Source organism: Python bivittatus, unplaced genomic scaffold (assembly GCF_059951505.1).
Source record: "Python bivittatus isolate LINGU-HERP-01145 unplaced genomic scaffold, Pbiv_v1 ctg000220_np1212, whole genome shotgun sequence".
Taxonomy (NCBI): domain Eukaryota; kingdom Metazoa; phylum Chordata; class Lepidosauria; order Squamata; family Pythonidae; genus Python; species Python bivittatus.
Window position 1 is genome coordinate 8,079,028 of NW_028277048.1, and position 25,468 is coordinate 8,104,495.

The 25,468-nt window shown below is 45.1% G+C and overlaps 2 protein-coding genes across 4 annotated transcripts in view; both read left to right on the forward strand.

Moving 5' to 3' along the window:
- FAM50A (family with sequence similarity 50 member A) lies at positions 1–12,353 on the forward strand. 3 transcript variants are annotated; one of them, XM_088137775.1, is made up of 15 exons: positions 8–159; positions 269–421; positions 511–635; positions 2,794–2,878; positions 3,020–3,119; positions 4,336–4,475; positions 4,656–4,732; positions 4,889–4,955; positions 5,081–5,142; positions 6,080–6,156; positions 7,259–7,313; positions 8,137–8,185; positions 8,408–8,478; positions 8,974–9,084; positions 12,193–12,353. In XM_088137775.1, the coding sequence occupies exons 3-15, from the start codon at positions 525–527 to the stop codon at positions 12,199–12,201; spliced, it is 1,014 nt and encodes a 337-aa protein (XP_087993901.1). In that variant the 5' UTR covers positions 8–159; positions 269–421; positions 511–524; the 3' UTR covers positions 12,202–12,353. The 3 variants fall into 3 exon arrangements, with proteins under 3 accessions (XP_007438705.1, XP_007438707.1, XP_087993901.1); XM_007438643.4 differs by lacking the exon at positions 269–421 and having other exon boundaries at positions 1–159; XM_007438645.4 differs by lacking the exons at positions 269–421; positions 8,974–9,084 and having other exon boundaries at positions 1–159.
- A 7,785-nt stretch (positions 12,354–20,138) lies between these two features.
- The window catches only part of PLXNA3 (plexin A3), a 63,747-nt gene continuing 58,417 nt past the window's right edge, over positions 20,139–25,468 (forward strand). The window contains exons 1-3 of the mRNA XM_088137772.1: positions 20,139–20,375; positions 23,678–24,916; positions 25,260–25,442. Coding sequence (XP_087993898.1) covers positions 23,735–24,916; positions 25,260–25,442 — 1,365 coding nt within the window. The 5' untranslated portion in view covers positions 20,139–20,375; positions 23,678–23,734. The remainder of the gene's footprint in view (positions 20,376–23,677; positions 24,917–25,259; positions 25,443–25,468) is intronic.

The following is a 25,468-nucleotide window of genomic DNA, read 5'->3' on the forward strand; positions in this document are numbered from 1 at the left end:
TATCGCTGGTCGTGGGAAAGTAGGAAGAAGGAGGTCAGAGTTCAGTTCTGCCCTGGCGCGTGCGAATGACGTGGGTGACGCAGCTGGTGGGATTTGCGGTTGGAGGAAGGTTTTTCTGAGTATTTGGAGAAAAAAGAAATTCCTCGGTTTTTTGATCAGGCAAGGATCCCAGCGATCTCTCTGTATCGGGTTCCGTTTTTGTTTCACTATTTCTCATGCCAGATCTAGAAATCCTACATCATGTCCCATGTCTTCCCTGTTTCCCTAGTGCCCTCTTGTCTTCCAGTCTTTGGATCTCTTTCTTTCGTTGTGGGTTGTCTTTACGATTACCACTGATGATCGGTGGTAGATCATCTGCCTTACAGACACGCGGTCCCGGGCTTGACCTTTTGCGCAGCATCAATTAGAGGGATCGTAAGGGGTAAGACTGGTAGTTTCTGGACAGATGCTGCTTGTCAGAGAAGGCAGTACGTACACAGCAGCTTCATGTATGTGATTTGTGTCTCACAGGTTCATCGACGACCATGGCACAATACAAAGGAGCTGCCAGCGAAGCTGGCCGGGCCCTTCAGTTGATGAAGAAGAGAGAGAGGCAACGTGAGCATATGGAACAAATGAGGCAACGCATTGCTGAGGTGATGAGAAGTAGAAGCCGCTGAGAGATTCGTTTTTGAATTCTTACAGGAGATAATGCTGATGTTAAGGAACACAGGGTTGATATTTCCATGAGCGCTGTTCAGAATCGTTCAGACAAGAGTGGAGGTTTTAAGTGAAGGAATGGGAGAGAAGGCAATAGAGGAAATGTTCTTTTCCTCATTGTCAAAGAAGCAGGGGCAAAAGCTGCCACTGTCAGTCATGAATATATTTCTAAAACAAATGTACGTGTTTTAAAAACAAGGTGTTTTAGTACCTTTGCCTTGTTTTTCTGTCATCCATACATATATGTGTAAGGTTCATCGTGCAGAATAAAAAACTAAAGAGAAATGTTTTAAAATCAAGCAGATATGCTATCAAATACTTGGTGTTACGTTCAAATAATGAATACAGGGAATGCAGCACACCAGGATTTAAGCTGATCATTATGTTTCTGATTTTAGTATGATATAGTTGTTCTAGAACATACTTTTTCTTCTTCAGATACTTACCTTTCTTGTCCTTATTAGATTGTCCAAGTCATTTTGCAAATGCAATCTCCTCCTATGATTTTTTCCTATTTATTTTTTTGCAAAGCAATTCTTAATGTCACTTTAAGAAACTGCTCATCTTCCTGAATGCCTTTTGTCACCTAGCATTTAAGGATTTTTTTACTATATTTACTGAAGTCTCTAGAATGTGTATATTGCTGCCCATTTTCTTCTTTATTTGAAAAATCATGTCTAGCATACTCATATCTGCCCAAGTCATTTACCATTTTCAGATGGTTTTGCTATAGCAGAGCAAGCTTAAACTTTTCTAGTTAGCCTCTCATCATTTCATTGACTTTCTGAAAGAGAAAAATAGTCTCAAATGCACTCTTGAATAGACTGTATTTGTTTCATTTTCGATAAGCATGAGAGATGTAGGAAATTTAGAAAAAACTCTGCAGTAGACCTTTATTATTACCTTGCATATAAACTTACTATTTTATTATTTGTGTATTAGACTTATATCTTTTAAATCTCCTAATGCATCAGAAGAAATGGGTTTTTTTCTACTTTTGCCTGTGCTGACACCTGTCCCTGTATAGTCTGCTGTGTTATGCTGCTGTTTTATGCAGAATTGTAAGTGTGCCTCATGCTTAGGATTAAGACACAGATGTTTTCCTCTTCTGCGTTGTGGGATTTAAAGTTATAAATCTGGCATGTAGGTTTACATTTTACTTTAATCTAAATGACTAATCAGAAAAGAATTTTCATTATAAGCAGAAAAGCTTAAATTCTACAATCTCTTTGGAACAAGCTAATTCAGAACATCTCACCCATTTCCTTTGATTAATTTGCAGGTCTGTAGCAGGTATCGTACTGACCATTCACAGATTTGACATTCTCTTATATCAGGATCTGGGTGAATGTTTATTTTTCTGAAATAAAGACTCTTTTTTTTTTACTTATCTGTTTGTAATAAGTTCTGCCACAGTGATATTTCAATCTTGTGAACTTTCCCACCTAGTTCTGATAATGACAGATAATTCTGCTGCTTCTGTCAGCGTTGAGCTCACTTTGCTTGCTCCCTTGTATTCCCTGCTAGTACAGAAATTCACTGTATAATTGCTTTCCAACTGGTTTGTCCTGGGATATACTCAGCCAGACACATGTTTCTCCCAAATGCAATAACAAATCCCCCTATTTGACACTAATGTTACCAAACCTGTAGCTCATGTAATATCTCTTATCCTGATTGCCAATTCTTGAAGATTTGCCAGTTTTCATAAGCAGCACCTCATCTTTGTTGGTTTTTTATCACGCAATCCGATATAATATGCAACCATATGCTCTACTTGAGAATTTAACGATCACCAAATAAACATTTATCCTTGATGAGAAGAAACATGTTTCTTTATCTTACCTTGCTAATTGAAGTTTAGAAAAATTATGTAATCTACTCTGTAATCCCCTTCCCTTGGGGAAAATGAAACTACTGATATCAGTGAGGTTTGCCTAAATGCAGCAGATGCGTTGAAATCCCTGTGTGGTCTCCCTTAGACAGTTGCATTTTTTACTAGATTGAGTCCAAAAATACAGGTCAGAAATGGGAACTGAAACATCATCAGGGTCTACAACTTCTTCTGGCTGATCTGTTCTTTGCCCATGACAGGAGAACATCATGAAGTCAAACATTGATAAGAAATTCTCTGCCCATTACGATGCAGTAGAAGCCGAGCTGAAATCTAGCACTGTTGGTGAGTGTGGATGTAGTTAAAGAGAGACCTAAGTTTTAGGAAGAGGACCCCAAGCCCTGGCCTCCATTCCTTAGCTTGCACGAATTACCTTCTCTCCTGCATAGTGTTTGGGCCTATTTCCAGCAGAGTTTCTTCCAATAGGTTTGGTGACCCTCAATGACATGAAGGCTAAGCAAGAAGCTCTTGTAAAGGAACGGGAGAAGCAACTGGCAAAAAAGGAACAGTCCAAAGAATTACAACTGTAAGTTGTGGGTGTGTGCATGGAATTCTGGGCAGGATGACTTGGAGAATATCTTCTGTTATTCGGGAATGGGTAACCTTGTATCTTTTAGCTCTTTGGATCCACATCTTACATAATCCCTTGATATTGAGTGTGCTGACTTGGACTAATTGGAGCCGAAGTTCAAAACATCTGGAGGGCACCAGTTTACCTATTTGATAAAACTACTTTTTTGTGATAGAGAAGATGTGGTCACTCAAGAAGTACGATCAGAAATAGGTTTAGGACATGCAAAAAAAATATCCTTCTTCATGCAGTGCCTGCAAACTTATGGAACTTACACCCTAGTGAATTAAACTACCTTAAAATGTTTTAAAAGGATTTCACTAAGTAACAGAATAACCAAAGAAACTCCAGAGACAAACCGACAAGGATTATGTATTTGCCTTCCTGCTTTTCCTGTGAACATCGCAGGGATATCTGACTAGAGTTCAAAATTAAATTGTTAGAGTAGGCAGATCTTCTGTTTTATCTAATGTGCTATTCTTACATCAGCTACAAAGTCTCTAGGCAATATTTTACTCTTCATTAAATTTAGAACAGATACATTTCATGATAGGAGACTTTTTTAAAATTTGTTTTTCTTTAATTAATGTATTTGTTCATCTTTTTTTAAAGTTATAAGAATAATTTTGAACTCTTATCTGTCCTTTCTGTATATTTTCCCTTCGGTTGTAATTTGGTTTATTAAAGTGTTATAATAAGAACTGAATTTTAATTAATAGAATAAGGAAACACTTCATCAAATAGCAGTTTCCTAAATGTGGGAAAATTTCAACTGTTTGAGAATGACTTACTCAAATCTGGAGCAGAATATAACAGTTGCATGATTTGTCCAACAGATAAGCTGTTTGAATACTATCAGTAGTGATAAGTCACTACTTGAAAAAGCCATTTTTCTGTCATTGTCATTGTGACCAACTATACTGTCCTTTTGAATAGGATAACAGTTCTTTAAAAAAGGTCCCTTCTTTTAAGAAATGTGGCTGACATTCAGAATCAGCTGTTCTTTTCTTTTTGCTTCAGTAGTCTTAATGTTTTTTTCATTAACACCCTAGTGAACTAAACTACCTTAAAATGTTTTAAAAGGATTTCACCAACCTTTCTCAGAGATCTTTAAAGAGATCCCTCAAGTGTGTATCTCACGCCAAAATGATTTTTTGTCTCCTTCTCATAGAAAGTTGGAGCGGATGCGGGAGCGGGAACGCAAGCAGGAACAAAAACGTAAGATCTCAAGCTTATCCTTCACTCTGGATGAGGAGGAGGAAGATGATGGAGCCGAGGAAGAAGATGAGGAAGCAGAATTGGAGCAAGAAGGTGAGGAATAGTGGTCTGGCTGTGTTGCAGAAAATGGAGCCAAACTAGGCCTGATGTGATATGATAGCAGTAGTGTAGAAGGGAGATGGAGGACAATGATTGTTGAGTTCAAGGAGGTGGAAGACAATGATTGTTTTGAAGAAGCTCTTCATTCATACCTGATTCTCCTGTTTTCCTCAGAGTTGCCTCCAAAAAAGAAGAAACTTGGGAAGAACCCAGATGTGGACACTAGCTTCCTCCCTGACCGTGACCGTGAGGTATGGTAATTACTTGTCCTGCAGGTGGTGCTGATTAACTCCCAGAAGCCACAGCTGTCATAGTCAAGAGTAATGGATGCTGAGAGTTATAGTTCACCAAAATCTTGAGGGTCACAGATTCCTTAATCCTTTTCTTTTCCACATCCTGGATTTCAGGAAGAAGAAAACCGCTTGCGAGAAGAGCTTCGCCAAGAGTGGGAGGCCAAACAAGAAAAAATCAAGAGTGAGTGATGGAACATGAAGCTGGTCTGGCATGCCTTCCAAGCGGAAGGGTGACAGTTACAATTGTTTGTAAAGAGAGGAGTCTGCTGTGCTTTTAATTCTTTTCTTTCTTTTGTCTTTGGCCAGGTGAAGAAATTGAAATCACATTCAGTTACTGGGATGGCTCTGGGCACCGCCGAACAGTGAAGGTGAGCTTTGCTCCCAGCCTAGTTGGATTCTTTGGAAAACCAATGGGTGGCTTAAGCTTGTGTCTGGGATACAAGACTCAGGTTGTTGGCTTCTTCCATTCAGTACCCTGACTTTTATGGTGTGACCATCTCTAGGTATTCTGTGTCCTGGACCAGCTTCTCAAAATGGCTGATGCACACTACTACCTCATGACTCTTTAGCACTCCAAGACAAGTGTTAGGCTTTGTTTGTTCTTAATTCAAAACAGGAACAGGATGTGCATCATGGATATTTTAAAAAATGATACGCTGTACTTAAATGTGGTTCCCAGTTGTCTCTTGTCATAAGGGTGGTCAGGTCCACAATGATTTCCCTCCAGCAATACTGTAACCTCAGATACTCACAGGGCACGAAAAGAAACATGTTTCTTTTGTCATTTTTGTTTTCCCACCAAGACTAAAAAAAAAATCCCCCATATAAATAGTTGTTCCCTTTAATCTACAACCCCTCCAAAGAAAAATCACCCTGACAAAATCTGGTAAAGCTTTAATTGACTAATCTTTCAGTTAAAGGCCAGGCTTCTAAATCTTTTATATAAACATGTAGGAGTGGGAGACAGAGAAATTATTCACAAGTTGGCTAAGTGTTTAGAGTGTCAGACTAGTTCTGGAATGTTCCAAGTTCCACTCCCCAACCTAGGCGTGAAAGTTGCAGCATGGAGGAGTCACTATTCTTAGGCTAGCCAGAGTTAGTGTATGATGATCAAGTGTTTGTTGAGATGAGGATGGAAGACAGATTATCTTGAGTTTCTTGGGTGAAAGGTAAATGGAGTAAACTGAGATATATACATACACATGTAATCTTTGATGATTCTGCAGAGAGCAGTGTGTGGTTTTAGTTTTAGGGGTGTCTGAGAGAAATCCATTCCCAACTGACTCTTATTTTCCCTCAGTGTAGATGAAAAAGGGCAACACCATTCAGCAGTTCCTGCAAAAGGCTCTGGAGATCTTGCGCAAGGACTTCAGCGAGCTTCGGTAAAGGACTTTGCGGAGTTTTACTTTCTATGCAGCTGGGTGAGGAGGACGTGACTGGTAGGACATCATAACTGCATATCTATTTCCCTTATGCTGCATTCATTTGAGAATGCAAGTTTTTACCTTCTGGTGAATATTGGAGTTAGCCCTGGTAGACCAGATCCTGGCCTTGTGCCAACTTAAGGTACCAGCCTCAGCTACTTGACTGCAATGTGAGAAAAGTTTTTTAATCCAGAAGGTTACTACATGAAGCATGCAATATGAAGGCCAATACATAATATAGAAGGTAAGTGAGAATCAGCAGCGCTAACTTGTAACACAACTGACAGATGTGCATTGGAAAAGTTTGCAGACCTCAGGAGGAGCACATGTTTACACATCTTCCTTTCCAAGGGAGGAGACTCAGGTGTACACAAGTCAGAAAATGTCTTGTGACTTGGAAGTTCAGCCAGACCATTCAAATGGCTTCCAGCCTGGCTGAGTTGAAACCCAGAAGATTTTCTTGTCCAGAGTTTTGTCCAAGAAAAACCCAGAGGTGTTTTATGGCTGGGTAGGGCAAGGCTGATATGCCTTGTCTCTCTCCCGTCCTCTTTGCTGGCCTCGTCTGCCCTCCTTAATGACAGCTCGCTAAGTCAGCAGTGCTCGAATAGCAGTGTGGCATGCCTGACCGATCCTTACACCTGTCTTCCTGATCTTCCCCATTCCTTCATTCCCCATAGCTCTCCTACCTGACCAACCCACCCATCCCTCTCCCTGATCAGCCCATCAGCTCCTCCCTCATCCCCATATTGCTAGTGCTGGCTTTGCCCTTAACATCCCATTGCTGCCCTTGAAAGTGCGGCACACTCCACCAGCCTGCGCACCCCAGCACCTTCCTAGCCCCTATCTTTGCTTAGCTGCTGCTGCCAACACACACCACCCCCAATGGCTTTGCATTTTCCCCACTGTCACCCACCCTGGAACACGTCTACCTAGTACAGGTGTGTTTTGATCTGGGCATGGGCCACATGTTATCTGTTCTGTGCATGGGGCGGCCTGGGCACAAAACATTTGGTGCATCTCTGGGTAGACTGAGATGCTAAGTGTGCATTTTTCCCTGCAGGTCAGCTGGTGTGGAGCAGCTTATGTACATCAAGGAGGATCTCATCATCCCACACGTAAGTGGAGGGCTCTGGCCCATTCTGCCACCTGCACTCCCCTCGGTGCTCCCCTACTTTACCCTTATGCCCCAGAGATTTAAGAGGTGCTCTCAATATCGCAGTGATCTAGAAGTTCCGAATCAATATATCCAATTACCCAGCTGCAAGAGGAAGAGATTGGAGCCCTCCTCTAGTACACAAAAGTGATTCAATCTCAGGCAGGGGATGAGTGCAGAAGGGAGGGTTCCATTTAAGGCAGCCCATGGTCAATGTTTGCTTGTTCATTTAATGAAAGCTTTGTAGCCCACCCATGAGCCTGAACACTTCCACAGCGTCTTATATCATAGGGAAAACCAAACTCTGCCTCTCAATCTATATCTTTTTGCCACTGCAGATTTTATAGTTTTGCTAACCCCAATCCCCACTGCCTTTGGGACCAATTAGGAGTTCCCCAAGCACCCATGCTCATGCTTCCAATTAAGAAAGCTCCATGCCCGCTTTAGGAACAGTGTACTTCAAGAGAGAGAGAGCCACCTACCCAACAGGTATCCAGAATGAAATAGGCTAAGGCCAGTGCTTTGCTGGAAAAAAACAAGACAGTTGAAGTTTTGCTTGGGGGAAGGAAAAAAAAAAGGATGGTGTCTCACCACTCTGCTTAGAGTATCAGGCCAAACACTATTATTACAATTCCTTTTGGTGGCTGTGGCCCTTCTTTCAGTGCTTGTCGGAGTGGCTGCCTTCTGCCCTCCAGTGTAGTGAATTGATCAGGTGGCTTGCTCAGGGTTGGTTGGGAGGATCTTTTTGTGATGATTCTTCAACCCTTTTCTTCCTGCCCATCCAGCATCACAGCTTCTATGATTTCATTGTCACCAAGGCCCGGGGGAAAAGCGGTGAGTGTCTTCTGTTGCGCCTCCTTCCTTTCCAGCTCTTGTCCTCCTCCCATTGATGCCTTCTCGGAGGTCAGCAGGGGGGCTAAGGTGGCTGTTATTAGGGCAGGCAACTGGGCTGAACTTTTATTCTGGCTGGAGGGAGAGAGAAAGCTTCAGGGCCTGAAGTGGGAGCTCATTTGTTCTTAAATCTCTCCTCCCTCATACATGCCCTCCCCAATTCAGGGCCGCTCTTCAATTTCGACGTCCATGATGATGTCCGGCTTTTGAGTGATGCAACGGTGGAAAAAGATGAGGTGAGGAAAAGGAGATGTGACTTTCTGGCCTCACTGAATCCCTTGGTTCTGCAAGCCCATCTGCTGAGAGGACCACCCAACTGAAAAAAAGAAACACAGATGTCTTTGATATTAAGTTGCCTATTTTCTGTTTATCCAGGCACATACTGACCTCCACACACACACTTCTTTTTTTCATTTCCCTTGCCACTAAAAAAAATGCCTTCCCCAATCTTGTGCTATCTAGAAGTATCCATAACTCCCAGCCAACTGGGAAAGGTATAGTTTATACCCTAATTGATCCAGCAGCTAGTGGGCAAGCTAACAGAAAGAATTTGTTCCTATTATATCCGCGCTGGACAAATTCTTTCCTTTCTCTGTTTTGAGTGTTCTATGTCATCTTTCATTGGTTCTTTGGGAACAGTTGTCCCAACTGAGCTGATTGGGAAGATTATTGGAAGTGATCTGTCGGGTGCCTTGAGTTCCACTGATTCCTCTCTCATCCCCCTTCTTCAGTCCCATGCCGGTAAAGTTGTACTTCGCAGCTGGTATGAGAAAAACAAACATATTTTCCCTGCGAGCCGATGGGAGCCTTATGATCCAGAGAAGAAGTGGGACAAGTATACGGTAGGGAGGGAAGGGACCTCTCCTGGGTTGTGGGATGGTGTCCAAAGGATGGGAACATTTGGGGGATGGTCATGTGAGCATAAATGCCTGTCCTTTTATTCTCAAAAGTTATATGCCAGTGGTGGACTTACTTCCAAATCAAGCTACAAGCTAAAACTTTAAAACACCTCTTTTTTAAAAGAAAAAAAAATCCATATTTTTGGTGAATATTCAAAAAGCTTGCAGGCATGGCTGTTTCATACATTACCCTGTGGATACATGGCTATTCATGTATAATATATCTGCAAGACAAGCCACTGTTGTTCCACCTATATTTCAGAGGGGTGCTGAGTGAAAAAGAGTGACAACTGAGTTCACTTGCAGTCTTTCCAACTCGTCACCCTTTCTTTTACCCAGAATGTCCTTCCAACTCAACAAACCATTCTTTGCAATCTCTCTATCTCTAGAACTTGACCTGTTTCTAAGGAGGTCATACTGATGCATTCTTTCCCCTGTTATTTAATAATGCAAAATATATTGTTTCTCAGTGTGAGAAAGATCCAGGTAAAATCTCCTGCCTGCACACCACTGAAAAACACAGAAACAACCTGAGGGCATTACTGAGGCTTGTAAAAGAGAATTTCTTAGGGCAAAGGATGATGGAATCTAATTGCAGTCAGACCCAGCCAGCACGGCCTTGGATCAGGATGGTGTGCACTATAGTTTAACAATACCTGGAGATGACAAATTGTCTTCCTTATCCCAGCAATTGGTCAGAGCCCAGCTCAAGTGCGGTGCCCAGTTCTGAAAGGGCTCTTCAAATTCTTGAGAGGATGTCACACAGAAGAAGGTCAAGACCTGCTCCATTCCTGAGTGCAGGACATGGAATAATGGGTTGAAGTTACAGGAAGGCAGATGTTGAGTGAATGTTATAAAAAAAACCTTTCTAACAGTAAGAGCAGTTCGATAGTGGAACCATTTCTCAGAAAGGGGGTGGGGTCCCCTTAATTGAATATGTCCAAGTGAAGGCTAGAAAGCCATCCATCTGGGATGTTTCCCGGTGGATTCCTGCACTGGCCAGAGGGTTGGGCTTGATAGCCCGAATGACCGCTTCCAATTTGAGGATTCTGTGGTCCTAGTGGATTATGTCCCTTCTAAACACTGTAGTAAAACAATAATACACCAAGGCCTAAGTGGACAATGTATTTCTGGCAGAAAGCTGCATTTCTTATTGATTTGAAAATTAGGCCTAATCTATGCCGCAGCTGCTTGCATAATAACTGGATTGCTGCCATTTGCTTTTCTAGGTCAAAGAAAAGGGGCCTCTTCCTTGCTCTTAAATGTATGCTCACAGCACCAGTCTAATCCTTAAATGAAAGGGTGCCGTATAAGAAATATTGTGCGATGCTTCCCACTTGCACTGCATATTTGGCAGAATTTTCACCTCCTGGCTTGCATAAAACATTGTTTCCATTGCCTGGGTAGAGAAGAAAGGAAAGCCCCTTCTGAAGAGCAGATTCGTTCAACAGGATATCAGTTCATTTAATGAGATTTCTTTCTTCAAAATGTGAGGAGCTTACAATCATCTTTGACCATTATAAAAATGGAAGGAACTGCAGTCCTTACACTTCACATGAATTGGAGATCTGTGCAGCCAAATGCTTCCCATGTATGTCCTTTGCCTCTTGTGGAGTCAGTTCTGTGGAGCAGATCCTGATCCACACACATTAAACCAGGAGGAGCATGTCCAGCCCATGGACTTCATTTGGGTTGCTGGGTCTTCCTAACAGCAGGATTTGTGTGTGAGAGTGTGTGCGCGCGTGTGCGCGCACACAGGTTTAGCTCTGCTATCTCTGTGCAGGGAGAGATGGAGAACCATCACTCTCAGCTTCCTTCGGGGGGGGGGAGTAGAAATTGTTGAGAAAGGATATAATTTCTTCCTTAGAGGCCCACCATCTCTAATCAGCCAGCCCAGCAAGTCAGGTGGGAGACAGGTTCTGACCAATTGATCAGTTCTAGTTCCTCATTCTTGCCATAAATTCTGGTAGGTTTCATAGAGATTTGAGGCACATCTTTAAGATGAATGGAAACTTCATGGCGCTCTAAGTAACCGGCATGGAGACAAACAGCATAATCTTCAGGCTTTGCATTTCAGCTTCCATAAGCTATTTGAACCATTTGAGTGCACACACAGTGCTAGGAACTCTCTGAAGCAAATTGTTCTGCCCCCTCCCTTGTGTCCCTGAAAGCGACACAGAACATCTCTGTTTTAACATTTTCTCAACAGATAGAGTAGGTGACATCTGGACCCTTGGAAGCTACCTGAGTGGGGAGGGACCGCCACCAAATTCTGCCTCCTCCCTTCCTCCTGCCCCCGGCCACCTTTCCAAAGAGAAGGTATCCATAGGCTCCCCTCCAGGATAAAATGAACAGAGCAGCCAGGTTCAACTTGGACACAGGTCTGAAAATATCTCAGAGCCAAGTCATACAGGGCTTTGTAGGTTAAGCCCAGCGCTTTGGACTGAACCCAGAAATGTATTGTAGCCAATGTAGCATCCACAAAACCAATGTTACGTGGTTGTAACAGCTCTCATCCTCCAGCAGGTGGGCTGCTGCCATTTGTACCAGTTATAGCTTGAGAAACATCTTTAAAGGCAGCTTGATGTGAAATACCTTACAGTAATCCAGTCTAGAGGTGATAAAAGTGTCTGTTACTGTGGCCATTTCCAAATAGGGATGCAACTGGCGCACCAGCCAAGGCTCCTTTTGCAACTGTTTTCATTTGATGGCTTGTGACTACGCAGGTTTGGTTTCTTGCTAGATTACTTCCCCAGTCGCCAGCAAAAATGATGATTTTTAACCCACAAGCCCATGGCCTTGTCATTTGGCATCATTTCTTCTCTTGTGTTTATTGCTGTGGTCTATGAGGTCATTTCACATTCTCTATTACTAATTTTGCTGTTCTATAATCATCTTAAGCCACTATATTAAACTAAGCAAGGAGAGCACTTAGAGGCAGAGAGCATCCCAGCACTCTGGTTGTCCAGGGACCAGGGGTAGCAAATTGCTGATGAAAGGAGACTAGTCTGGAGCAGGAATAACACAACTACTCTGCCCTTCCCCCCACAGATCCGCTGAGCCACTGATGGAGCTCCTGATGCTCTGTGTGGGGGTATCTGGCTCTTGCCACCCCAGATCTTCGGCAGTATTTCTAGCCCTTTCACCTCTTCAGCTAAACCTTGTCCGTCGTCGTATCAACCTTCCATGAAATAAACTTTGCTTTTCCCAACCCTGAAGTGTCTTGTTGATCTGTAGGGGTATTCATAGCTTGTAAGGCCTGATGTTCTGGCTCTAAAGCCACTAAGTTAAAACTGGGTTTGAGGCCTGGAATCCAATTTCAGAAGTGAGGTCTTTGAACTTAAGGTGTAGGATAGCATTTTCAAAATCTAGGCAGGCAGTTGTTCACTGCTAAGAAGCCACATTTGAGAACAAATTCCCATTTTAGATTTTTGATACTGCTGTATTCTAGATAGAAAGTACTACATAGCAGTTTAATACAAAAAGTTAAAAAATGGGTTAATGAACTCTTAAGCTGATGGAAGCCTGCAATTATGTGGTCCTTTGGATAACCTCCAAAGGATCATAGAATTGTTTGAATTTCCCCATCCGAGGACCATGGGTGAAATGTGATACTGACATTCTCATCCTATCCTGCTGGCCATCAGGAAGTCCGACATCAGAAAAGAAGAGAAAGAAGATATGTTGGTAGTTGGCTAGGGTTACACTGGCTGGAGCTATCGAACTGTTGGATCCACAGCCCCCTATTTCCAATACAACCTCACCTATATTGGAATCCAACTTATGCCCACTCTGGAGCTGATACAATTTCCCCCCACTAACTTCAACGTGAAATACAGGGAAGGAAAAACTGGCATGGTCTAGCTCTCTGTGACATTGCTGCAGATCAGCCAATCGCTGCTACAGGGCATCGTCACGTTCAATTGCTTTTTAAAAAAAAACCTTTTAGGTAATTTCTGATTTTTCGGAACCAAACAGAGCAATTGGGAAAAGAAGGCACATGAAGTATTTGCCTTCATCAGTGATTAGAGAGAGTTTTTTTAGTAAAAAAAAAAATGCAGGGTTGATAGCAATATAGAATTAAAGTGATTTCCCAATCATCTATAATAATTTTATCACAACTGCTTGATATAATCACAGGATTACACTGTATTCTGTTAAGTAGCATTGCCCTGAGATAACTGCCTTCAAATCTGAGCCCAAGCAAATAACTCCATTGGGAGAACTATGTGGCATAATTCTGGCATTGCATTGCTTCATAATGCAGCTAAAAAGGTTACATTTAAAAATTATTTTCTCTGCAGAGGGAAATTGCAAGGTTCTATCGTTATAACTTTCCCAAGGATGTGCCTCCTCCATGCTTGACCTTTGATACTTGGGTCATCAAGGAGGGCTGTACCACTTAAATCGTGATGACTTCATTGCTTGGCTCATAATCACAACCCTACAACATAAACACTGGAACTGGAAACGGCTGCAGAGTCATCACAAAGAAAGGGAGAATCAAGGCCCAGACAAAATAATAGCAAAGGAAAACAGTTGGATAAGGGAATGGTCCCCTCTTCCCCAACTTGGCGCTTTCCCAAGGAGTGCAACTTCAGCTGCCATGATCCTGGGCAACATGGCTGTTATGGGAGTTATAGCTCTGCAGATGTGGCAATCCCAGTGCTGGGAGGAAAAAAGGAAACCTACAGAAACATGGAGGCGCAGTTGAGAAAAAGATTGTGTACAGAAGCTGCAGCATTAAAGAATCATATAATATTTGGAGTAACTGACCAGCTGCCTCATTGCAGGTCCCTGCATAACTTTTACTGGGTCAGTGCATTCACATTTGTGAATCCAATAAGGGCTTGGACACCAGGAAGCTCATGCCTGCTTTAATCTATTGCTCCTTTCCTTCCACAGTCAGAGAAAAAGAAACTGGATTGTTTTTTTGTGCTTCTCAGTCTCCCTTGTAGGTATTCCTATGACATGCTTCCCAGTGGTTAGCTGAATCATGATTTACTCAGCCAACTTTCTGGGCACACCAGAGCTGGGATTGCACAACACGCTAGCCTAAAATGTGCTCTGCTAATTCGGGTTCAATGTGTTTTGCAAACCTAGCTGTTGTGGTTAAGCTTGAGCTGGCTCGGTAGCAAAACTCTGATCCTGGAAGTAGTTTGGTCAATAACAGGCTGCAGTGGAGAGCTGGGAGTCATCAGCATTGCTTTCTTGCTCTTAAATCGCTGCGGTGAGGATTCATGACTTTCTGAGATCAGATTTTATTCCAGAGTTTTTCTGGACAGAAGACTGAGACTGGTGAGAGGAACCTTGATTTAGGGAAAGTGACTTTTAGCAGTCCTTCTGCTGTGTGGGCACCAGATGGCGGTGTGATTGTGCAGGAACCCATTTAGCTTAATCCATTCCCTCCCCTCCCCACCACTTACACAGGAGGGAAATGGGCCCCTCCACGGGCAGGTATTTAAGCAATTCATCCAGGGTGTTGTCACAAGCTGCATAAGAGGGAAGAAAGATGATCTCATCCAAATATGACACCTCCACCTAGTTCAGGCACCTTTTTTAAAAAGCTTAAAAAAAAAAACACCCTTATTTTCGTATATTTTTTAGGAATCCCCAAATGTGCAACGATGTTTGAACTGCCTATTTCTATCTTCCTTACCCAAAGGCTGCAGATTTGCTGCAGCCTGGGTTTGAATTATGCCTTAAGTGATTTTTGCACACATGCAGGCTGAGCAGTATAATGCTTGTATCCTGCACACCCACACTGGCAGCATGCGCACCTACACGCAGGAATATCCCGATCACCCACCACTGTTGCCTTCAGGTTCTCTGCACGTTCTCTCGCAAACATGAAAGCTCACACACCCCAACTGCAGCCTTTTCAACACTAGCTAATGCATGGCCTCATGCGATTCCCTGGCCAGTTTTGCAGCCTGCTTCATTGAATGCATGGAATATTTTGCTGACGGATTAACAATGCCCCATGTGTCTGATGAAGTGGGCTATAGTTCATGAAATCATGTACCATAATAAATGTGTTGGCCTTTGCCTCAAGATTGTTTATTGGTTTTGCTGCAACGGATGAACCCTGGAAATTAATACTGTATTAGCCCGCAGTTTAATAGTGCATTATGCAAACCAGAAGATTCTGGAAATCTAAAGCATGGTTGGGGAATCTGTGGCCATCCAAATAGGTTTGGACTCTAGTTTCCATTAGACCCAGCCAGAAATGTCATAGATATGAACTCATGTAAATGCATGGATTTTTGGCCTTCCCACTGACATTTCTGCCTTCTACCTTTCGTGTATGTACATCCCAATGCGCTTTGTTGTTTCGCTAGCAATAGATGAATGGGGCTACTACCTCTGGAACCTACCTGATTGTAGCATATCCAGGTTCACCATTTTCTCCCCCTTCTGGGATTGAAAAGGCCACAAATGGAGATCTGATCTAATGCCATTTGGGCGGTGGAGGGAAGATTGGGTGGTGAAAATGCTCTCTCCTTAATATAGAAGCTATAGGGCTCCTATTCTTGGAACAGAGATGAAGTTATGGAGCTGGATGTTGAGGAAACAAATTATTCTAGCCACCTGTTTCCTATTATGTATGAAAATGTACTATTACTAAATAAAGAACACTCTCTTGAAAATAAGAAACGTATGGCAAGCCTAGAACAAATAACACTACCTGAAATAAAATACCGCAATTCCTATCAATCCTGAACATCTAAAGAAATGTTCCACTTTTAGATGAAAGCAAGAAGAGTAATGCTGGCTGGAGCCAAAGTGTTAATTTCCAAAGAGGGAAGCAGGGTTAGACCCAGTGACAATTAGGATGGGAGACTACCAGGAAATCCCAAATTGGTGGGATTATTCTGCTTCAAAGGACAGACTTTTATCTCCAGGATTTAAATTATATAGAAGCAAAAACAAAATGTAAGAATGCAAGCTGACCATGTGACTGAATTTCTCGTACAAAAATATTTATCATCATCATCATTATTATTATTATTATTATTATTGGGAGAAGTTTAGGCTAGAACCTTCTGTATTCTATCACATGAATCACCAGCTGAGATCCTAAGGGTCTTGTGGCATCCTTTTGTGGCATAAGCTTTAGGACATATCATCCACTTCACTGGATGCGTGAAGTGTTATCCTGAGTTACAGTTAGACATACATGGTGGAGTCTGCAGATAGGATTGTAAACAGGGATGTTAGATGGAAGTTAAATTCAGAAAGTAGGAGCAGTAATTTTGCTGAAGATTGATGAAAAGTGGAAAGCCACCATCTCTTTTGCATTTGGCCATCCTGCGTACGAACTGGACACACTCCCAGGTCTGCTGCATTGGGGAGAATTAGGCCTCTGAGAAAGAACCCTCTTGCCCAGCTACTGATTACACTAAATATCAGTCTGCAGTGCCATGCAGTCCTCCATGTATTTGAGCTTGGTTTGAAAGGATTTGAGACCTTTTGATCATGGGCAAAATTGCTTCCAAACCTGGAACAGAACAAACAATCTTTAGATCAAATCACCATTGAGAAAGATGCTTCCCATTTTTGTGGTACATGAAGAATAAAACAAACTCATAGCAAGAGGGGAGGAAAAAACTCACCAGAACATTCTTTTATGTGTAGGGAAAAAGGCTATTCTGCCGTCATGCATTTATAACTGCCTTGAAGATTTCTCTTTCACACACACTAATTTTGAACCATTAGAATGTTGTTATATAGACTCTGCTCTGCCTGTCTTTGGTATACAGTTCTGATTTCCCTTCATCAACTCCTTTTGGTTTAACTAATCTGCATTGTTGAATGGTGTTCAAGTCTGTAAAAATAGTCTTTTTTAATTAGATACATACAGACAATTTAATATCTAAAACTTCTGGCTTGTTGCAGATCTGTGTGGGTAGTAACTACAGCTATCAAGTGCCACAGGAGTGTTCAAAGGAATGTGCTCTCCATGTTTAGAGGCATTTCTCCACAAATGATGCATGTAATTTTCCTTTGCTGACCCTTCGGTGGAAAACATTTCTAGAGCTGCCCAAGTTTGAATTAAATCCTGCCCCTCTACTGGCACCCACCTGACCCGAACTCCCTTCTCTTCCCAGAATGGGCACGGTGACCGAGACAAATGTACACTAGCTTGGCCGGCCTGTCCCCCACCTTCTCTCCCCGTTTGTTTTTAAACGCGCAGTGACACCCGCGGCCCCTCGCTCGCTCCCGCCGCCTCACACACTCCGGCGCACGTGGCCCTTGCCAAGCTCGGTAGCGCTAGCGCAGTGGCGTCTGGTTCCCATCAGAGGCCTCGGGAGTGTTGAGTTTCAGTGGTTTCTGGGGGTTTGCGATGCCAGGCAGCATCCAAGCCAACACCGCCCTCCCCCCGTCCCCCCCCCCGCCCGCTTCCCTTCCTTTCTCTCCCCTGGATCCCAGCCCAGGCTGGGTTGGGCTGGACCGGGTCCTCCCCCGTTTCTTCTGAATTGGGACACCAGTATAGCCCCTCCCGTGAGCCCGCGGTTTATGACTCATCGTGAGCGAATGAATGCTGGGGGAGAAAAAGGAAGGGCGGGAGGGGGTGCTATACCGGACAGAGCTGGGATGGGACTGAGCGTGTAGGCGCGCGTCAAATGGACGTGGAGCGTCTTGCCCGCTCTTCCGCGGCGAAACGTCTCCACACCACCAGCCACCCGACCTCCCTTCTCCCTCCGTGATCCATCCCGCCGTTCTCCATCGCCCGGCGTGCTCTGCTTCCTCCCCGCCACCCATGGGGTGTCCATCATCTCTCATCTCTTGGCTCCTGTTGCCATGACAACGTACCCTGGATGGTACACCAACAGCGGCAGCAACCTAGCAAGGGAGGGGGTGAGAAGGGACTAGGGCTCCGTGGCGGGGAAAGGCCACGGGGTGCTCGAGTGGGATCCAGTGACGAAAAGGCGGGGGGGACGCTAGGAGACGCAATCGCGCAGGCACCCTGTTTTACACACAACCGTGCAACTAGTGTCTTTTATGAAGCGCCGATGCTTCGCCTTCGCCGCGAGGGGGCGCCTTCTGCACAGAGACGGTGCCAGGACGGCTGAAGACACCAGTGGGATGGGATGTAAAGGGTGTAAGTGGGAAGGGGGAACCCCACTGCTCGTATCCAGCCATCTTCCGTTTTCCTTCGCGAGGTCTGGGGGTTTCCAGCTCTTTTCTCGGCTTCCCTCGTCCAAATAAATGAGAGCTGTTAACTAGGCGCTCTGTTCAAGAAATCGGAAAAAAGACGATGCGCCGCTAAATTAACGCTCCCCTTGTGCAACCGCGCCTGAAGGCTGACCTCGTCTCCCTCTGCAAGCTACGGCTGAAGGAGGCCTCCCCTTGAAGCCCGAATCCAGCTCGGCCTTTTACGAAGCACGCGGGAGAGATCGAAAGAGCCCTCGCGCACTCGGTGCCAGACCTCAGCCCGGCTGCCTCCTGCGTTTACGGGCATCTCCCCGTCCTGGCTGCCTTCCGTCCCGGCTGTGCAGTTCACGCAAGGAGCTCAGCTCAGCTCAGCTCAGCTCAGCCGAGGCTGAAGCAGCCCCGCTCCCGACACCCCAACTCTGCAACTGGCCTCAGCTCAAGGGTCTGGTCTGGATGAATGAATGCATGCCCGGGCAGTACCATTTCAGGGTCCGGGGGCGCGCGTGCATGGCGAGTATTTGGCGGGGAAGGGAGAAAAGATTCTCCTGCCTTTAGCCGACGAGAGGGGCGGAGGCTCAGCCCCGGAGAGTCAGGAAAGAGAGATCCACGGGGCCGGGTGGAGAGGGGCTTCCTCGCCCATCTCTGATCCTTCGCCTCCCCCCTGCCCACCTCCAATGGTTCTGGCCACATTTAAAGGGTTCAGACCGGTTGGGACGGGCGCAGACGCCGAGCGACCGCGGCGGCTGGAGGCGGGCGGGCGGCTGGCAGGCGGGCGTGGAGCCGGCTGCAGCAGCGGCAAGTTAGAGTTCGGATTCGTGCAAATCGCAGCGGAATCGGGGCGGGGGGCACCGGGGGTCGGAGTGCGGGACGAACAGAGCACGCACGTCCGCACCTCACATCCTCCCACCGACCGTCCCCTTCTCCATTCCGGGCAGACGCGTCTCAGGGTCGCCGTAAACGGAGGAGCTGATTGCGGGGGTCCGCGGTGTGGTGGTCTCTGAGCGGGGCGGGCGATTCTTTCCCTTCCGTTCCCCTCATGCGTTGGGTCTCTGGAAAACAGGGCGGGGAGCCTGTGACCGTCTCTGTGGTGAGAGCAGACGCCCCATCTATTGCCCTCTTCTTTTGTGGTTAAGGTTTCTGCACGGGCTTTCTGCCTTCCCCCTCCCCATTTCACCCTTTCATTAATGCTACCATTCAAGAAGATTTCTAGTTTCCCTCCTCGTCTCATTGGGAAAGAGGTTTTTATTGCAAGCGTGCGGCCGTCACAGGAAGGAAACAGGGCCGGGGGCGGGGGGGGGCGACAGGGACGACGAGGCGAACAGGTAAGGTAATATGTGTGAGAATGCAAAATAAGGAGAGTATTTGGCATTTTGAGATTCTATCTCTGGATCAGGGTGAGAGAGGAGAGCTTTCTTTTCCCTCCCCACAAAGGCTCGGTTTCTTATTCTGCAAGAGCCCAATGAGGGGTGGAGAAGGCTGGCTAACGCCCATCAGACTCCAGCTGGGGTTGATTCGTTGTGGGGGGGTTGCTTAGTGGATAATATGCATCACCCTGCCACCCCCTAATCTTGTGGTTACCCGGGGTTTGTCAATCGGTATGTTTCTTGGTATTTGGTGCTTGGTTTTTGTAGAAAAAGAAGAGGATCTCTCCTTACCCCATTCTTTGTCGAACCCCAAACCCATAATCAGAAGCAAAATTTTCACATGCCTTATCTTAATAGAGCTGTGACTTAGCTGGCAGCCAACATTCCTAGTGCTGTGCCATTAAAAGAAGGGGATTTTTTTCATTTCGAGAGGAAGGATTGCCTAACTGTGAGAATTGGGTCAATTTGACTGATGATGTGTTCCTGGAAGACAAGAATTTTAGGTGTTCTCATTTCCTAGAACTGCCTATAATGCTAGAAGCACTTCCTATTTTAATGCCATGGGTCAAATGAAATTATCCCCATTTTGCAGACTGGAAAAATCAGAGATCAAGTTCATTCTGGAGGAGCCCTGCTTGCAATTCTGTTGTGAACTCAGGTTGCCCAGTCTGGTGTTTCGCAGTGGACTACTCTGAAATGCATGTGTAACAGGTTGGTCTTCTTCCCTGTCAACAGAAAAATGGATAGATCTTGATTTTCTGGGGTTTCTCACTTGTGAGTGAATTTGGGATCTCACGGTATCCACCCTTAAGAGGGAGAGATGCTTACCGCTGCTGTTCTATCTGAGGTTTAGTTATGCTTTTCCCAGGCCTCTCTGGGAAGGACAGGGATTTGAGAGGAAAATTTGCTATGTTTGGGTGGGAGAATTTTACTGCAAGGTGGATAATAGAGAAGCTGGGTTTAAATAGTGTGTTGGAGGGTTTATATCCTGAGCAGTGATTTCTGTTTCTAGGAATGATTTCTTATCTAAGTGACCTGTAATCTTATCTAAGATATTAGAATTATCTAAGATAATTATCTAAGATAATTCTTATCTAAGTGAGCCATTTTATTGAATGAAAAGGAAAATCTGTACATGTGGGCTAGATTAATCTGAAGGCAAAGTATTGAACTTTAAACTGAGAGTCTAGTATATTCTGATGTTGTTATTTATTAGCGTCTCTTGTGGGAAACCATGGTGGGTGTGGAGGATTCAGTGCGATAACACGATGGAAATGCGGCAGAGGGTACGGTACTAATCTATGAATGTATTTGTGGCAAGGGAATATATTCTGTGCCTATGTACAGTATTGCAGTCTTAGTGGAAGTGAATTTTGTTTGTTGTATGTGCATGTTTGTATATTGTGGTAGAAACCTCACAACAGATCCTTCCAAGCACCTTCAAACTTCAAACTCTCCCTTATCTCCAGATTTGGCCTGTAGCTCAACTATAGTAACTGGTCTGCTTCTGTAGAAGATCCCATATTCTTGATTTTCAAAATTTGGGATAGAAAAGCTAGATTTAAGGTGACCAGTGCTTGTCATCTACCAGTTAGAATAGGCAATGCTAATGAAGAGAGACCTAATCTGACTGCTTCCCCTCTTTACTAAATGGGCTGGTGGGGAGATGGGTGCACAGTCTTGGAGTACACGAAAGCATGTTTGCACTGCCGGTCTACTTCTGAAACCCCTGAAGCTACTCTGTGCTCTTCCAAACTGTGTGATGGACCCTGCAAGTACCTCTTGGTTTAACGCAGTGATTCTTTGTGTGGTCCACATACCACTGATGGCCCAAGGAGGTCAGCCTCCCTGTGTTCGCAGGGAAGAGTCCACTCACTGCCTTAATTCTTCCCTTCCCACATAACCTGACCGGATGGATCAGTGGCTGAAAACAGGTTCATTGAAGTGAAGTGGATACTAAAATTCAGAAAACTGACTGTAACAAACAGGTCTCAAGTGCAGCTACCAATTGTCAGTCTGTATTTGCTGTGCTAATAGCAATTTTGCATAAGGAACCCCAACATGAAAGTGCTAAATAGAAAATAAAATGATACATACCTAAATAGATTGAGATATCCATTCATCCCTAGACCCTTGGTACTCAGAGATAACTACTGAGAACTTTCTTATCCAGGGAGTTTATGCTAAGAGTTGTTATTGTGACATAGAATACATAAAATAATTGAAGTGAATACTTAATTGAATAAATACTTAATTTCGGATTTTTTGTACAAAATTTAGTTTCAAAAAGCCTTTAAAAACAGAGGGAGTAGGAGGGGGGGTAGATAAATACAAACATTATCATTATTTATTTGCCAATATGTATTCCTGTGCTCAAAGATGAAAACAAAAAGAAGGGGTTGTTCGTGTTCCCTGCATTTTCCAAAAATTTGTTCAGTGGTCCAGGATTATAGAAAACTAGGAAAATACTGGCTTAGGGTATTGAATTTAAAGGAAAAAAATGTGAAAATGGGATTGCTATCTTTCTTGACTTTTGTGAAAACTTTTTTTTTTTTTAATGTGTGGGAGTGCATGATATTTTCTGTACCATAACTTTTGATAGGGCTTCGGATAGATGGATTCTGAGCCATGACTATCTGTTTGCTGGTTCCTATATGCTGTAGTACATACTTTAACTACCAGTTTGCAGAAATGCAGCACTGCTGTTCTCTTTGCCTTACATCCTCTTTCATTACTTTCAAATGTTCACAGTCAGATTGGGTGGTCTTCGTAAATCTGAGGACAATGTGTATTGTGAATTAATGCAGTTGAAATTTTAAAAGTGTGAATTTATCCACACTGGGTGAGGAAAGATTTATTTCCAAGTGCTTGTGAAGATGCTATAATACTGAGAAAGGTGAGAAGAGAGATGAAAAAAAAAATCTGAGTGGCATAAAGTGATTTTGAAGGCTATTAGCATGCACCTTGCTTGATTTCACATTATTTAACTATCTAGCTGAATGAAGAAAGCTAATTTAGCGGAAAGTATTGTTGGAGTGCATAGGAAAATGTGGCATTTTTCTAACGGTTCATTCACACATGCAAAATTTTCCCTTGGTGATGGAACCATTAAGCAATGGGGCTGTATCTCTGAATAGTTCTTTGAGTCTCATTGTAAAGTATTGAAGGCAACCCCCCCCCCATTTCCATTGTGATAATGCACATCTGCTAGTGCACATGTGTAGCATTTAAATTGGGTACAAACCTGTTGCATGTGAACTGCTAACATGCCGGGATCTGCAATTATGTTGCTGTAGTCATGGTGCGCATATGATAGCTGTGGGCCTAGTGTAAACGTGAATGCAGCAACGTGCAGTGCTGCACAAGAAGGTACTTCCTGCTTCATACATTTAAATGAAGCCCCTGGTGTGAATATGGAGAAGCCATGGCATTGGGGTGCCCATAATTGGGACCCTGGGTGTGCGTAGCTGTAGCACTGAGAATGGAGAAGGGAACAGCTGCTTAGGTGAGTGCAGCCTTTGCTCCTTTGGCATGGCAGGTGCCATTGCTGGGCCTGGCGTTTCTGAGTTGTAGCAGGTGTGCGCGTGCACAATGCAGCACTGGCTTTGCTTCTCACTCCTGCAGTGGTTGCTTCACAATGAGTCTGGTGGGTGCTAATGAGTAGCTGGGAAGGGGGGTTGCATGGAACAAGAAGAGTGGGTTTTTGGAGGCAGCAGCTGTTCCTTCGGAGAAATGGGGCTCCCTAGCTTGGGCTTGATGGGGCTGTCGTGGTGCATTCAGAACCTCTTGGGGCACATAGCTCTTTAGAGGGGCCCCGGGGTAGGTGGGATGAGCCCAATAGACCTTGCAGTCCTAAATCGTGAAGGCAAGGCTCACATGGGGCTGAGCTGGATGGAGCTCTATAACCTTGCAGCCTTTTCTACTGTGCTTTTTCTTTTTCTGTATTTTTCCTTTTGCATCTGCAGTGCACACTGAGCCTGGGCCTTAATCTCTGTCTCCTCTCCCCCTTGCAGGCTGAATGAGCTGCCTGTGCCTGGCCCTGCCTGACCCCAGGCAACTCCCCAGTGATCATGTGGTGGCTGCTCCTTCCCATCACCACTATAGCTGCTGTCCTGCTCTCCTGGCCACCCCCTGTTTGGGGCATCTTGCCCACCCGTGTTGTCTTCACGGTCCCGGACATGGCCCTTACCCATCTGGCTGTGCACCATGAGACGGGGGAGGTCTACTTGGGTGCCATCAACCGCATCTACAAGCTCTCAGCTAACCTGACCCAGCTACGGGCTCACACTACGGGACCAGTGCCGGATGATCCCAGATGCTACCCTCCCCCAGGTGTGCGGCTCTGTGCCCACCGGCTGTCCCCTGCTGACAATGTCAACAAGCTGCTTCTGATTGACTATGCTGGCAGCCGCCTCGTGGCCTGTGGCAGCGTTTGGCAGGGAGTGTGCCAGCTCTTGCGGTTGGAGGACCTGGCCAAACTAGGGGAGCCTCACCAGCGCAAGGAGCATTACCTTTCTGGGGGGCGCGAACCAGATGCCATGGTTGGTGTGATCGTGGAGCAGCTGGGAGAGCCCAGCCAGTTCTTTGTGGGCACTTCCATCGGGGGGCGTTCGGAGTACTTCCCCACCCTCTCCAGCCGCCGGCTGACTCCTGATGCCACCAGTCCAGAGATGTTCAGCCTGGTATATCAGGACGAGTTTGTCTCCTCTCAGATCAAGGTCCCTTCTGACACTCTCTCGCTCTACCCTGCCTTTGATATCTACTACGTGTCTGCATTTGTGTCTGGCGGTTTCGTGTATTTCCTCACTTTGCAGCTTGACACCGCTCAGACGCCCCTCGAGCCTGCCGGAGGTCCCGTTGGCCCTGGAGTGACGGGTGGGGAGCGCTTCTTTTCATCCAAGATTGTGCGCCTGTGTGCCAACGACACTGAGTTCTACTCTTACGTGGAATTCCCCCTGGGCTGCTCCAAGGACGGGGTGGAATACCGTCTGGTGCAGGCGGCTCAGCTGGCCAAAGCTGGACACCAGTTGGCCCAGTCGCTGGGCATCACAGAAGGGCAAGATGTGCTTTACGCTGCCTTCTCACAAGGCCAGAAGAACAGGGCAGCACCACCCCGGGAGAGCCTGCTCTGCCTTTTCACGCTGGACGAAGTCAATCAACGCATCCGTGAGCGTATCCAGTCCTGCTACCGTGGGGAAGGGCGACTCTCTCTACCGTGGCTTCTCAACAAAGAGTTGCCCTGCATCAACACGGTATTGCACACTATCAAGCAGTCTCTGTTTGCTCACTTCCTACCTAATAATTGCCAGTTTCCATTCCTTTCTAAAATAAGAATCCCAGCCATTCTGGCCTTTGGAAATTGCCTTCCCTTTTCTTTGGCCTTTGGTCTTATCTTATCCCAAGACTGCAGCTTAAACCTGGGAACTTTTGTTTGGGCCCTTGGAGTTAATGACATACTCTCCACTTTTTGATAACTGGGGCACAAATATCTGAGTAATATGCACAGGGATGGGGCTTGTTGATACCATTGTGTACCCAAGTTACTCATTCCCATGTGATGTTGACCCTCATATCTCCTCCTTTGCCTCTTTCCAGCCCATGCAGATCAATGGCAATTTCTGTGGGTTGGTGTTGAACCAGCCCCTAGGCGGGCTGCAGGTCATCGAGGGACGCCCGTTGCTTCAGGAAAAGACAGAGGGCATGGCCAGTGTTGCCGCTTACACCTATCGTGGCCATTCAGTCGTCTTTATTGGAACCCGGACTGGCAACCTTAAGAAGGTCAGATGCTCTTCTTGATGCCTGGG